The sequence below is a fragment of the Gymnoscopelus braueri genome, assembly GCF_963280865.1.
Source record: "Gymnoscopelus braueri genome assembly, chromosome: 17".
Taxonomy (NCBI): Eukaryota; Metazoa; Chordata; class Actinopteri; order Myctophiformes; family Myctophidae; genus Gymnoscopelus; species Gymnoscopelus braueri.
The window spans coordinates 38,436,764-38,449,835 of NC_137617.1; the positions used below are offsets into that span (position 1 = coordinate 38,436,764).

At 42.1% G+C, this 13,072-nt stretch overlaps 1 protein-coding gene across 1 annotated transcript in view; it reads right to left on the bottom strand.

The window, feature by feature from the left end:
- adam12a (ADAM metallopeptidase domain 12a) overlaps window positions 1–13,072 on the bottom strand; it is a gene marked incomplete at its 3' end in the record, with an annotated part of 211,479 nt that overhangs the window by 16,827 nt on the left and 181,580 nt on the right. Inside the window, exons 14-17 of the mRNA XM_080455765.1 lie at window positions 12,474–12,669; window positions 11,716–11,824; window positions 8,615–8,813; window positions 3,828–3,905 (exon numbers count right to left, since the gene is read on the bottom strand). Coding sequence (XP_080311891.1) covers window positions 3,828–3,905; window positions 8,615–8,813; window positions 11,716–11,824; window positions 12,474–12,669 — 582 coding nt within the window. The remainder of the gene's footprint in view (window positions 1–3,827; window positions 3,906–8,614; window positions 8,814–11,715; window positions 11,825–12,473; window positions 12,670–13,072) is intronic.

The following is a 13,072-nucleotide window of genomic DNA, read 5'->3' on the forward strand; positions in this document are numbered from 1 at the left end:
AGCCACGGGTTGAGTAGCACTGCAGGCTATAGGCTCCACTCATTGTGCAGTGCGGTGTACTGTACGCGTAAACGGCTGGGTTCCTAATGCCCGGCACACGGCCTCTCTCTCTGTGTAATGCTCCCACCGCCTGCACCGCACCACAACACAGCACATATAGTTAACAGGTGGACAAAACTGGGGCGAGTGGACTTTACGAGGATTGGCTCCAGACGTGAATGACGTCCACCGCTATACAGATGTCTGAACACGCTCCATTTAAACATCACAGCGGCCCACTGAGGAGTCACACTCCACTATGTCACCCATCGCCTGGGTCCACATGGTCCATGCTGCTGCACCAGTCTGGCATGAACACCATAGCACACACGCTCTCCTTTAATTCACCCTATCCCTCCTTTCTCTATCTCTCTCTGCATCCCACTACTCTCTGTCTGTGTGTGTGTCTCTCTCTCTCTCTCTCTCTCTCTCTCTTTACACACTCTCACTCCTCTCCCTCTCTCCCCTCTCCCTCTCTCTCTCTGCTCCATATAAGGAGTGAGTGGTGAGGTCCAGTGGGGTTCTCTGGTGTAGTAATAGTGAACAGCTGTGGGCTGCTCTCTGAAAGGTGACATCTTGATCTGATCGGTGTGGGGGTGGTGGGGGGGGGTTTGTCTGGGTCGGCTCTCCATGTTTGTGAATGAGGGCAGCTCCTGGACGTATATAGCTCAGTGGTTCTCAAGCGACATCCTAAAGCCTATACCTCTTGTGCTATAGCACCAACTGTGACCAACGCAGAAGTGCCTCTCGCCGATAAAGTAACATTTTTGACCGCGACGGAGGCGCGCCGTCTCAAGCAAACTTGAGCTGCTAGAGGCACCACCGAGCGGGCTATAGAGCACCGAAGTCCTGACGTCACTGCCAGTAGAGGGCGCTTTCCGCACGTTCATGGCTTTACTTTTTGTATTGATATCCTCATTGGGAATCTTAGATCGCTTCATATAAGAACTGTGTTCCAAAAATAAACACACCACCCTGGCGTTTTTACTCATATGGATATGAAGCATCGACTGAAGGTGTAAATGTACACATTTACCCAAAGAGTAACACAATATAAACACTAGAAACGAGTCAAACAACCCAAAGACTACATTTCCCATGAACGCGGCTGCTGAGGGGACAGTGATTTCAGACCCGGAAGTAGTAGTTCTTAAGACTTTTAAGGCAGAATTAATTCCATTTTTGCCAGAACAAAAAACGCCAGGGTGGTGTGTTTATGTTTGGAACACAGTTCTTATATGACGTGATCTAAGATTCCCAAATGGGGATTTCAACACAAAAAATAAAGCCACGAACCCGTGGAACAGCGCCTTCTAGTGGCAGTGACGTCAGACTTCGGTGCTCTATTAAGCGAGCAAGTTGCCGTGCCGAACGTTGCGAAGTTCACTTGAGCCTACTCAGCGCTTTGTACCGATAGGCACAGAATCGTAAATCGTGTTTTGGCGAGAGAGTTTGCCCCAACTGCCACTCAAAGTGGCTACTGACCAATCACAGCGCGTCCTTGCACACAGGGCTGGCCCTAGGATTTTCGTGGCCCTAAGCAAGATTTGTTTTGGTGCCCCCCATCACGGCGCGTCCTTGCACAAGTGGTATAGGTTTTGGGATCACGTGGTTCGCAAACCTTTTAATTTTAAGGACCCCCATGACTCTGAGAGCGTTGCAAACGGACGCTCTCTGAGTTACAGACCTCTTTAAGGGTACGTACATTTAGAAACCCTGAGAAACCCATGTAGCTCATATACAATTTGGTTCGGTGGTTGACAAAGAAATATAAAAAAAGAAGAAAAAAGTGTCGCATCACTCTGGTTCCATATGAACTTATTTGTTTTATAATGAACTGACGTTTCGGCCCGCTGACCTCCCTCAGAATGAACAAATGTTGTTAATTCTGAGGAAGGCCAGCAGGCTGAAACATCCTGGAAAAAAAAGAGCATCACTTTTGTCTTCTTTTTATGTTTTGTTTTCGATAGTCGGCACCTCACCACAGCCATTGGTGTGCGTTACCTTTCCAACTACTAGACAAAGAAATGTAAAAAAAATATATATTTTTAGATGGGTTTGATCACGAAACAACTGATCTTTGTATTGTTATTTTCATTTATATTTGTATTTTTATTTTTATTCCGACTTTGTTCTATTTGTATCTTCCTATTTCAATTTTAGTTTCATCAACATTTTTGTGGAAGCTCAAAGCACAAGAATTTCAGTGCCTGCGATGTTGCAACCAGCTGTATTGTGAGTGCAAAAAGCCTGAGTTATAATTGTTTGCCTGCCATGTCGCACACCCAAAATAGCACATCAATTAATCTACAAGATCAGTGGTTTTCAACCTTTTTCATGCCAAGGACCCCTAAATTGATATACATTTGGCCGCGGACCCCCACCTGAAAATGTTTTGTGCCAGGGACCCCCCCAGAAGCAAAGATTTGAGTTATTAAATGTTGCTTTAAAAAACATATATTCAAAGATATGCACGCAATTTCAAGATTTTTCAAAAATAGCAGATCTACAAGCTCATAGCGCATAGCTCGGTGCCGCGCTATGAGCTTGTATATCTGCTATTTTTTAATAGCCCAAAGCTAAGTGGTTCAAATGATTGTGACGCTATGTTAACTGATTTCACTGGGGACCCCCTGGTACCCCCCCCCCCAACAACACCGGTGCAAAACACAGCTAAATATAAATCATTTTGAACCTTGATCAGCCATGGTCCAAAGAGACGCTATAGATGGGCGGCATTTGAGAAGAAAAAGGAGTGAAATATGAAAATCCAATACTTCAGATCCCCAGCACAAAGTCAAACAGCGTGTCTCTGCTTGCTGCCAGGGGCTGCTTGGCCCCAAAAACACAGCCTTTCCTTGCTTTCACATTCTCAGTTGGGAGTTTTGGGACAAGGACGACCGCCTGGGAGTCAAAGTATGATGAATGGCACTTAACCCATTTAAGCCGGGAACGCATCTGTGTGTCATTTTAAGATTTCTTTGGCTATAAAAAAATAACAGATATAAAAGCTTGTAGCGCGGGATCTGCTATTTTTTTTAAATCGTGAACATTTGTTCGAATCTTTGAATATATATTTTTCAAAGCGAACATTTTTAACTCAAATCTTTGCTTCTGTGGATTCTACAAATGTCTTCTAAATCCTAACAGTTTTTTGAAAAAACGTATGTTGCTATAATCAGTGGTTCTCAAACTGTTTCATGTCAAGGACCCCCAAAATTATATGTATTGCATCTCAAAATATGTTGTTCCAGGGACCCCCCAGAAGCAAAGATTTGAATAAAAGATGTTCGCTTTAAAAATATATAATATTCAAAGATTTGCACACATTTTCAAGATTTTTCTTAGCAGAACTACAAGCTCATAGCGCGGCACTCGGTGCCGCGCTATGAGCTTGTAGATCTGCTATTTTTGAATAGCCAAAGTATAAAATAATGGTTAAAGTGGTTACACAGATGCGTTCCCGGTCTTAATGGGTTAAAGCTGAACATAAATGAAGCCATTATGTCTAATTGATTGAACCTTTCAGTGGCTGGGATGATTGATGGCGAATGGTTACCTACCCGCCGTATGCTGGGCGTTTGTGAACACTTTCTACACCGGTGAGCCCCAAAGTACAGAAGGCACAGTGAGCAAATATAGCTAAAGCAGGTGGGGACTGTTAAGCCGGAGCTATACTTGGACGTGCGCGGGTGTCGCGCACCAAAAATAGCCGATCTACATGTTCACAACGCGTTGTGAACAGATAAATTGAATATGCTACATACTCACTCGCACGTACTACTCACCCCTCGACTGCTGCATTTCGCCGAGCACTCGTTCACGCCGAAAACGGTGACATTCTGGCACTGTCGATTCAGGCACATCTACGGCAGGAAGAAGAAGTAGACAATTAAGACAAATAATGCAGTTATCCAAATGGCACATTTTTTTTCTAGGTACAGAACTAGAAAAAGTACTCCTTGGAGCACAGGTCTCTGCCAGGTCAGGTAGGTTATTGTGGCTTCCTTGTGGCACTATAATAGGCCAATGTGAAAAGGGTGACATTTCTTCCTAGGCCTTTCATTGAGGCATTTTCTTCCAAAAATGTGTTTTGCAAAAATCGACCTGCTGGTGACGCTATAACAGGCCAATGTGAAAAGGTTGGAATTCCTTTCTCGGCCTAGTAGGAATATGCGTGCAAAATTTCACGGAAATCGCACGCTGCGGATATGATTTGGGGCATTTTGTTCAAAACGGACCAATCCTGCAAACTGTGGAAGCCAATATTAGCCAATCAGGATGGAATATGAAAAATTTGACAGATCCGTCTCAATCACATGACTATAGAGATACTGTGTTCCGATTTGCGTGATGTTTGGACAAAATCTGTAGGAGCAATATAAACAATTCGGCCTCCTGGTGGCCCTATAACAGGCCGATCTGCCCAGGGAGCGTGCACAGTTTCGCTGTAATCGGGCCAACGGTGCCAGAGATTAGCTGTTCACAGACAGACGTACACCCGGACGCGGACGGATGGACAGGGTGCAAAACATAGTCTCTGCTACGCCTTCGGCATTACCAGGCGGAGACAATAAAAAAATAACAATAAAGTATGTCTCTTTGGAAGTAATTAAAAGCTACATCTTTAAACATCCATGTCTGTCTACAAGGCTCTTCAACTCTAGTACAAAATAGTATTTCCAGTTGTTTTTTGGGGAGTTTTTCTTTTCTTTTCTTTTTTCCTGTTAATAGTAAAGGCGGTTAATAGTACCAAATCCCTAGCAGTTCACAGAGGGTTTGCGACGGAACGTCTTACAGCCTTTGATGTGATGGAGTATAAAGGGGAAAGCCTAAATGCTCCTTCTGCTAATGAATCACTGACAAACAAACCCCTCCGCCTATAAACCGCCTCGCCATGGAATATGGGACATTAACATATTTTTTTAATTATTATTCAAGTATTTTTCAAGTCATTTACAAGTTGTTTTGGTGTGGATCGAGGACTCCTTAAAGGCAACCCCACCCCAAATAAATGCATGCAGGGATGTGAAACTGGCTTTATAGGCGAGAGTGGGCAAGCAAAAGAAGAATTTAACCTATTGAGCCCCAGGCATCCATATTTTGTGGGGAACATTGACCAAAAATCTACAGGTAGAAGCTCACAACACGGATGCGTTGTGAGATTGCAGCTATTTTCGGTGAAGAGATTTGGTGTGGACGGGAAAAATCGGTGGAAGTCAGTGTTGATTTTGTCGACTAAAACTATGACAAAAAAGGTTCGTTGACTCCCTTATTTCACTGACGGAAACTAAATAAAAACTAAGCTATGATGACTGAAACTAAGACTAAATATATGTGACTGTTTTTGTCTGGGAGACAGTCATCTCGCTGGTGCCCATTCTTCAGGAAAGCAGTAAAACTAGAGTATGTCTGAAATAAATGTCAGAGCTTAAATCGACATGTAAATATGAAATAAATGCATGTAGCTAAGATATAAGGTTATGGCTAGCAACCTCTAATTCAAGTGGTGTTTTCTCTACTTAAGAGTTTTAACTTGACTTCAGTTCTATAAGCTGTAGTTTCAAAACTATTCACTCAATCTTATTAACCAATATATCATTATTTTGCTATGATTCCCTGCTTTCATATGACATGAAAATGTCTCCCAGTCATTTGGTTGACAATTTCGTCAACAAATAAAAACTAGACTAAAATGTTATAGGGAGGGACGGGTGGAATGAAATGAAAACTCTCCATATTGGCCTTGACTAATGATGAAGTCCAGTAGACATCCATCTGTGGAACATCCAGTACACGCAGGAGTGTTTCCTCTTTACTGCCATGCCAAGGAGAGCCTGCCCCATCCTGGACTAATACACTGAAGCACCACGCCCTAACCCTAACCCACATCTTAGTCACAGCCTGATGTCACTCCGCACACACCGCCATCATTTCCCCACCGTCACTGCCGAGGGTTTGGCCCAGCACAAAGTTTCACCATTTATTCTTAACCCATTAAGACCGGGAACGCATCTGTGTCATTTTTTTTAGATTTCTTTGGCTATTCAAAAATAGCAGATATAAAAGCTCATAGCAAAAAAACGTGAATAATTTTTTTACACATTTTACAAATGTCTTCTAAATCCTAACAGTTTTCAGAAAAACTTATGTTGCTATAATATCAGTGGTCCTCAAACTTTTTTCATGTCAAGGACCCCCAAAATGATATGTATTTGGCCGCGGACCCCGATCTCAAAATATGTTGTTCCAGGGACCCACCCAGAAGCAAAGATTTGAGTTACAAATGTTCCATTTAAAAATATATATATTGAAAGATTTTCAGACATTTTCAAGATTTTTCAAAAATAGCAGATCTACAAGCTCGTAGCGCGGCACTCGGTGCCGCGCTATGAGCTTGTAGATCTGCTATTTTTTAATAGCCCAAAGAAATCTAAAAATGACACAGATGCATTCCCGGTCTTAATGGGTTAAAGTCGTACTGTATAACCTTTTTCAATTAAACGTTATTTTTTTATATTACAATTTTTTTCCACAATAATCACTCCACATTAAATGTGTTTTTGACAACTTCTGTAAACACTATTAGACATGGACTCTGATGAAGATGCACAAGGCATCGTAAAAGGTTAGATGGTGTTTATACTTAGCATCGTGTAAATAAAAAAGCCAATTAATGGTCCCCGAGATGCTCCAGTGCTTTAATCTTTCTGCCTGCTGATGTGTGTCACCGCTTCTGTGATGCAACCGGACCTGCCGTTAACTGTTTGATGCGCGGCGGTACTCCATTTTTAATACGTGCATTATTACCGGATATGGTGCCTGCAGCCTGTTTGCGCTGGCGAAAACTAACTCAAGACAGCTCGCCTCAGAAAACGTAACCCTTTGGGACCTGGTACTTCGGTCGTGTGTGTTTATAAACACGGTAAGGTGATGGATCAAAATGGATATAACATTTCTGTGACTGGTTGAAAAGGTTATAAAACACAAATCGCTGGCACTGGGTGAGTATATTATGAATAAACTCTGGCAGTGAATGTGTTAAACATTGAATCAGTGTCTGTCTGCCCCCGACATTTGCGCCAAAATGACACTCGCGCCACATAGGCTGATGCCTGAACCCAAGTCCTGGGTTAGTTTCGCAAGCCCCGCGGACCTGTGCTTGTCCTTGAGGGGGTTCCAGGGGGGGTTTAAGCTTAGTTTAAAGGGATAGTTCACCCCCAAAACGACTTTTTTTCTATCGATTAGTCATCCCATGGAGACTTGAATTCATGGATTTCTTTTTTGTTTTTGTCGCATTCCTAAGCCAATAATTTGATGACCGGCAGCGGTTCCGGTAGGAGACACAAAGAGTCTCCTTTGTGTCTCCTACCGGAACCGCTGCCTACAGTATACCGGTCCGCTGGTCTTCAAATTATTGGCTTAGGAATGCGACAAAAACTAAAAAGAAATCCATGAATTCAAGTCTCCATGGGGTGACAAATCGATAGGATTTTTTTCTAAATTTTTGGGTGAACTATCCCTTTAACACATTGAATGCCAAAAACGGTCCGGACCGTTTTTGAGGGTCCAAACGAGAAGTGCCGAAAACGGTCCGGACCGTTTTTGACCCAATTCTATTTTTATACGAGTGGCCCACGTGGGGCGCTAAAACGAAACTTTGACATCACCCAAGGAGTTTCTGAGAAGAAGAGGCTGGATGTGGCTCCATGTCAAAAATCCTTCCGGTCGGCGTTTTCAATGTTATCTCCTTGACTAAAAGCTTAATATCTCCATTTCTTTTTAATGTGGTGGAAACGAGCCGTTTCCGATCGGCGATCACGCTGCAATGGAGGGTCGCGTTGGAAATATTATTGTTCCAGGAGTTAGTCGGGACCCTCCGCCGTCTCGCACGCACGCTTTGTTTACATGCACTTCCGCGTCGGGGCTTCTCACAGCACGAAACGTATAACGCAAGTGGATGGAAGAAATGCAGGCACTCAACGTATAATATTTTAATAAACCTCTGGCACCCAATGTGTTAAGCATCTAAGCTGTTTCATACACTATCACAATGCAACACGTAGCAGGCTTGTAGATCTGCTATTTTTTTCTTTTTTTAAAGAAAGAAAAACTAATTTTGGGAGAATTGTAAAAAGAAATGTGAATACAATTTTGAAAACATTTAACAACACAAATCTTCTCTTGGCACAAAATCAAGCGGGGGAGACCGTGGCCAAATACAAACCAATTTGTGGGCCGTTGACATGCAAATGTTAGAGAACCAGCTGGTGTAAGCTCATTTAAAGAAATAGTTCACCCCAAAAAATACTGATCTTCTATTTTACACACTCCATGAGGCCTTTTGTCGCATTCCTAAGCCATGTGTATTTCCGGTAGGAGACACAAAGAGTCTCCTGTGTGTCTCCTACCGGATACATTAGCCGGTAGGAGACGGTCATCAAATTATTGGCTTAGGAATGCGACAAAAACATAAAAAAGGTCCATTAATTCAAGGCTTCATGGGGTGTGTAATTGACAGAAAATAGGTATTTATTTGTGTGAACTACTCCTTTAAGCTGATTAGGGGACTCACCCTGCCTTCTCCACACTTGGTACCGGTCAGCACCAGGCCGGGGTCTGGCATGTCGTCGCCTAGGTAGACGTGGGTCCCCCGGCACAGGATGCGCCCCCCTTCCTGCAAGGGGATGTTTGTTTCTATGGAAACGGCGTTGGTGCCAATCACCGGCCGGTTGGCTCCTCCTTGACACTGGATTTTGCCGCACTTAGCATCTCTGAAAACACACACAAAACAGAAAAGAACCAAAACAACAACAACGTGTTAATAGAATGATACGGTTTTATAGGATAACACCTCGCTGTGACACAACAGAACAGAATGACAACAGCAACAACAACAACAGCAACGTGTTAATAGAATAACACCTCACTGTTTTCCCAAATTCACATGTAGCCTAAATGCTTTCAGCCGTTCCAATTAGGGAAACTAGAAAACATTGTTTAGTGTTCTGTTCCTGGCATATAGTCTGAACACACAGGTTTACAACGTAGGGGTCATGGCCTCAAGGGGAGCCTCAAGGGGAGCCACCAGGGGGCGCCAGCTCGTTGTGAGCTTGTAGATCTGTTTTCTTTTGGCACAAGGCCAAGTATAAATGACTAAAACTACATACAAATTTGCTGTCAAAATCAACACTGGATGCCAGTTCTGCTTTAGCCCTGAGTGAGACTGCAACCTTCGTTTGAACATGAGAGACGATCCATCACACCGGTTCCATTTCTGTGTGTCATCACAGCAATTACACCAATTAACAGGAGGTCGATCATCCCCCTGCCAAGGACAGGGCTGGAAAGTAACTAAGTACATCTACTCTACTAGTGCTGTGCTTGAGCACAATTTTGAGGTACTTTTGCTTTACTTGAGTATTTCCATTTCATTGATACTTTATACTTCTGCTCCACTAAATCTCAGAGGCAAATATTGTACTTTTTTACTAGACTGCAATTATTTTACACTTTGGCTATTTAAAAATAGCAGATATACAATCTGAGTGCCACGCTATGAGCTTGTAGATCTGCTATTTTTGAGAAATCGTGAAAATGTGTGCAAATCTTTGAATATATATATTTTTTAAAGCGAACATTTGTAACTCAAATCTTTGCTTCTGGGGGTCCCTGGAACAAAATATTTTGAGATGGGGGGTCCGTGGCCAAATACATATACATTTTGGGGGTCCTTGACATGAAAAATATTGAGAACCACTGACATAGTAACATACGTTTTTTTAGGATTTAGAAGACATTTTGTAGAATCGGCCTTATAGGTCTTAATGGGTTAACAGCTTTGGTTCCTAGTTACTTTAAAGATTTAGATGATTATTATTACAAAACATACATTAACCACTGTCGTGGAATTCTGGATCAATCGGCAATCGATGAGGCACATAGGAGTCGAGACAATATTCTAGGTGGTGATGATTATGCTTTATGTACATGATATCATGGGGGGAAATACAATAACACTCAAGTCAGTGGTACGGTAGCAGTGTTGATTTTGACAGCTAATTTTGATTTAGTTTTAGTCATAGTCTTTGGAATAAAATTCAATATTTTAGTCATCGGAAATGTAAAAATGTGTGTCTAGTTCTAGTCGACTAAATATCATAAGATTATAGTTGACTAAATCAACTATAGATTTAGTATTAAAATGTATTTTGGCGGTGCCTTGATGGTGTCGTAATCGCTGATTTTACACTTGGTTGCATGCTGAAAATAGCCGATCTAGCCGAGCAGCGTGACACGTTGTGAGCTTGTAGATCTGCTATTTTCAGAGCGCAACACCCGAGCGCAACCAAACATAAAATGACTTTGTCTTTTAGTTCTACTGGATCTCTTCTCCACTAGTCCCTCCTTAACATTAACATTTTGGTCTAGTTTTTATTTGTTGACGAAATTGTCAATATATTTAGTCTCAGTTCTAGTAATCGTAGCTTAGTTTTTATTTTGTTTTCGTCAGTGAAAAAAGGTAGTTCTGCCAAGAGCACAGGGCAGAGATCATAGTTATATACTGTAGCTGCTTCAAGGACAAACTGAACCATAACACAAGATAGGCTGTACCAAAACAATAGCTATTAGGCCCAGTGGAGACATCTAGGCTCTTACAAGCTGTCAAATATCATAATGTATTGTAGAAGTACTATAAGTGATGGTAAAATATAAAGGTTAGATATAAGCAGCCATATAATTTCTTCCTCAACCACTTAAGCCCTTATTTTCCTACTTTGGCTATTCCAATATAGCTGATGTACAAGCTCACAATGTGACGTGTTATGAGCTCGTATATATATGCTATTTTCGAAAGATTTTAACACATTTTTGAGTGCTTTTTTTTGGTTTGATATTTAAGGATGACATTTTGATGCCAGTACTGGTGTATTTTTATATGGCGGTATCGCTACTTATACCTAAGTAAAAAAGCGCTGAGTACTTCCTCGACCACTGGCCAAGGACAACTACTAGGAGAGTAAAAATATATATAACCTATGCGAACGGCACTTAAATTAATTCTGCACACATCTCATAAATAAAACGTGACCTTTCTCCCCCCGCCCCCCCCCCCCCTCCACCATAATTGAGGAATACATTCTTTTTTTATTTTGCTTAACCCATTAAGACCGGGAACGCATCTGTGTCATTTTAAGATTTTCTTTGGCTATAAAAAAATAGCAGATATACAAGCTCATAGCGCGGCACCGAGTGCCGCGCTATGAGCTTGTATATCTGCTATTTTTTTTAAAATCTTGAAAATGTGTGTAAATCTTTGAATATATATATATTTTTAAAGAGAAACATTTTAACTCAAATCTTTGCTTCTGGGGGAACCCTGGAACAAAACGTTTTGAGATGGGGGTCTGTGGCCAAATACATATAATTTTGGGGGTCCTAGACATGAAAAAGGTTTGCTCCAGGGACCCCCAAAAGCAAAGATTTGAATTTAAAAAAATCGCTTTAAAAATATATATATTTAAAGATTTGCCAAAATCTTCCATGATTTTTCAAAAAACAGCAGATCTACAAGCTCATAGCGCAGCACACAGATGCGTTCCCGGTCTCTAATGGGTTAAAGTTGTCTCCTCCACAGGTAAAGGTCGTGTAGTAAAAGGAATCCATTAATCTTACCTTGCTTCACATTTGGCGAAGGAACCCTTGGAGTCTTTGCCACAGTTCCCATAGGGGTCTCCTGCAGAGTTGACCCTTTCAAAGCATATTCCTGGGGCTGGCTTGGCTCCTACAATACGGCACAAATCACAGCGTGTTCACTAGACTGCTACACGCAGCGGTGGAAAAAGAAAGTAAAAGTACATTTCGTTGCTGTCGGGGGAAGAAACCTCTTATCTCCGGAGTGGTGGAAAAAGTACTACATTTTTTTATAGTGAAAGTATCAATACTGCAATGTAGAAATACTCTGTTGCAAGTAAAATCCGGAATACAAAATTGACTTGAGTAAAAGTACACAAGTATTCGTATCGAAATCGTACTTAGAAGTACCAAAAGTACTCCTTCTGCAGAATGTCCCATTTCACAAGTTTTCAAGTTTCACATGAATACAATCCTTTGAAAATAGCAGATCTACTGCTTGTAGATCGGCTATTTTAAATGGATTTTAAATGGCCGAAATGTATATAGGGCTAAATAGGGTAATGCATGTTTTGTAATAATAATGAAAATCTACAAAAAGTAACTAGTAACTAAAGTAGTGGTATTGCTGATCTAGAAAAAAATGAAAAAGACTATTTCCATCACTGCTGCTACTGTAGGTAGTGAGTAACTGCTGTAGCAAAAGTAATTGTGCTTCGATTTCCCATCTAAAATCACTGGTTCTCAACCTTGGGTCCGGTGCCTGTCATTTTAACTTAGATTCTAAAGCAACACTTTACCCTGGCCCCATAGCGTGATGCACTGCTGCTCGTGGGTCTGACAAATGCCGTTGTAGCAGTATCCGTCCACTAGGTGGCAGGCGTGGCCGTCGTGCAGGTACACGTTGGCGGGGCAGTGAGGGCTGGCGCCCGTGCAGAACTCCGGCAGGTCGCACGAGTTGCTGGACTCGCGGCACGGGGTGCCGGCCGGCTTCAACTACACACAGAGACACAGACAGACAAACAGACAGACAGAACGATACACAGAACGACAGACAGACAAAACGACAGACAGACAGACAAAGAGATGTCAGAACAGGTATTGATCACAGTAACCCTGGCGCCCCTATTTCTAAAATGTTTACAAATATTTATATAGATATATATTTTTTAATATATTTATATATTTTAATGATATTTTCATCCCATTTTGTAACCCATTTTTCACCCAGTGCTAATAGTTAAGCCTGTCATCCTGGGCGCTACTCTCCCTCTGCCAGTCTGGGGAGAGCCCCGAACTGAGCTCATGCTTCCTTCAACGCATGAGGAGCTAGCAAGCCGCTCCTTATCACCTGACAGGGGGGGACGTAGCGCATGGAAGGAACACGTTATTCCAACTA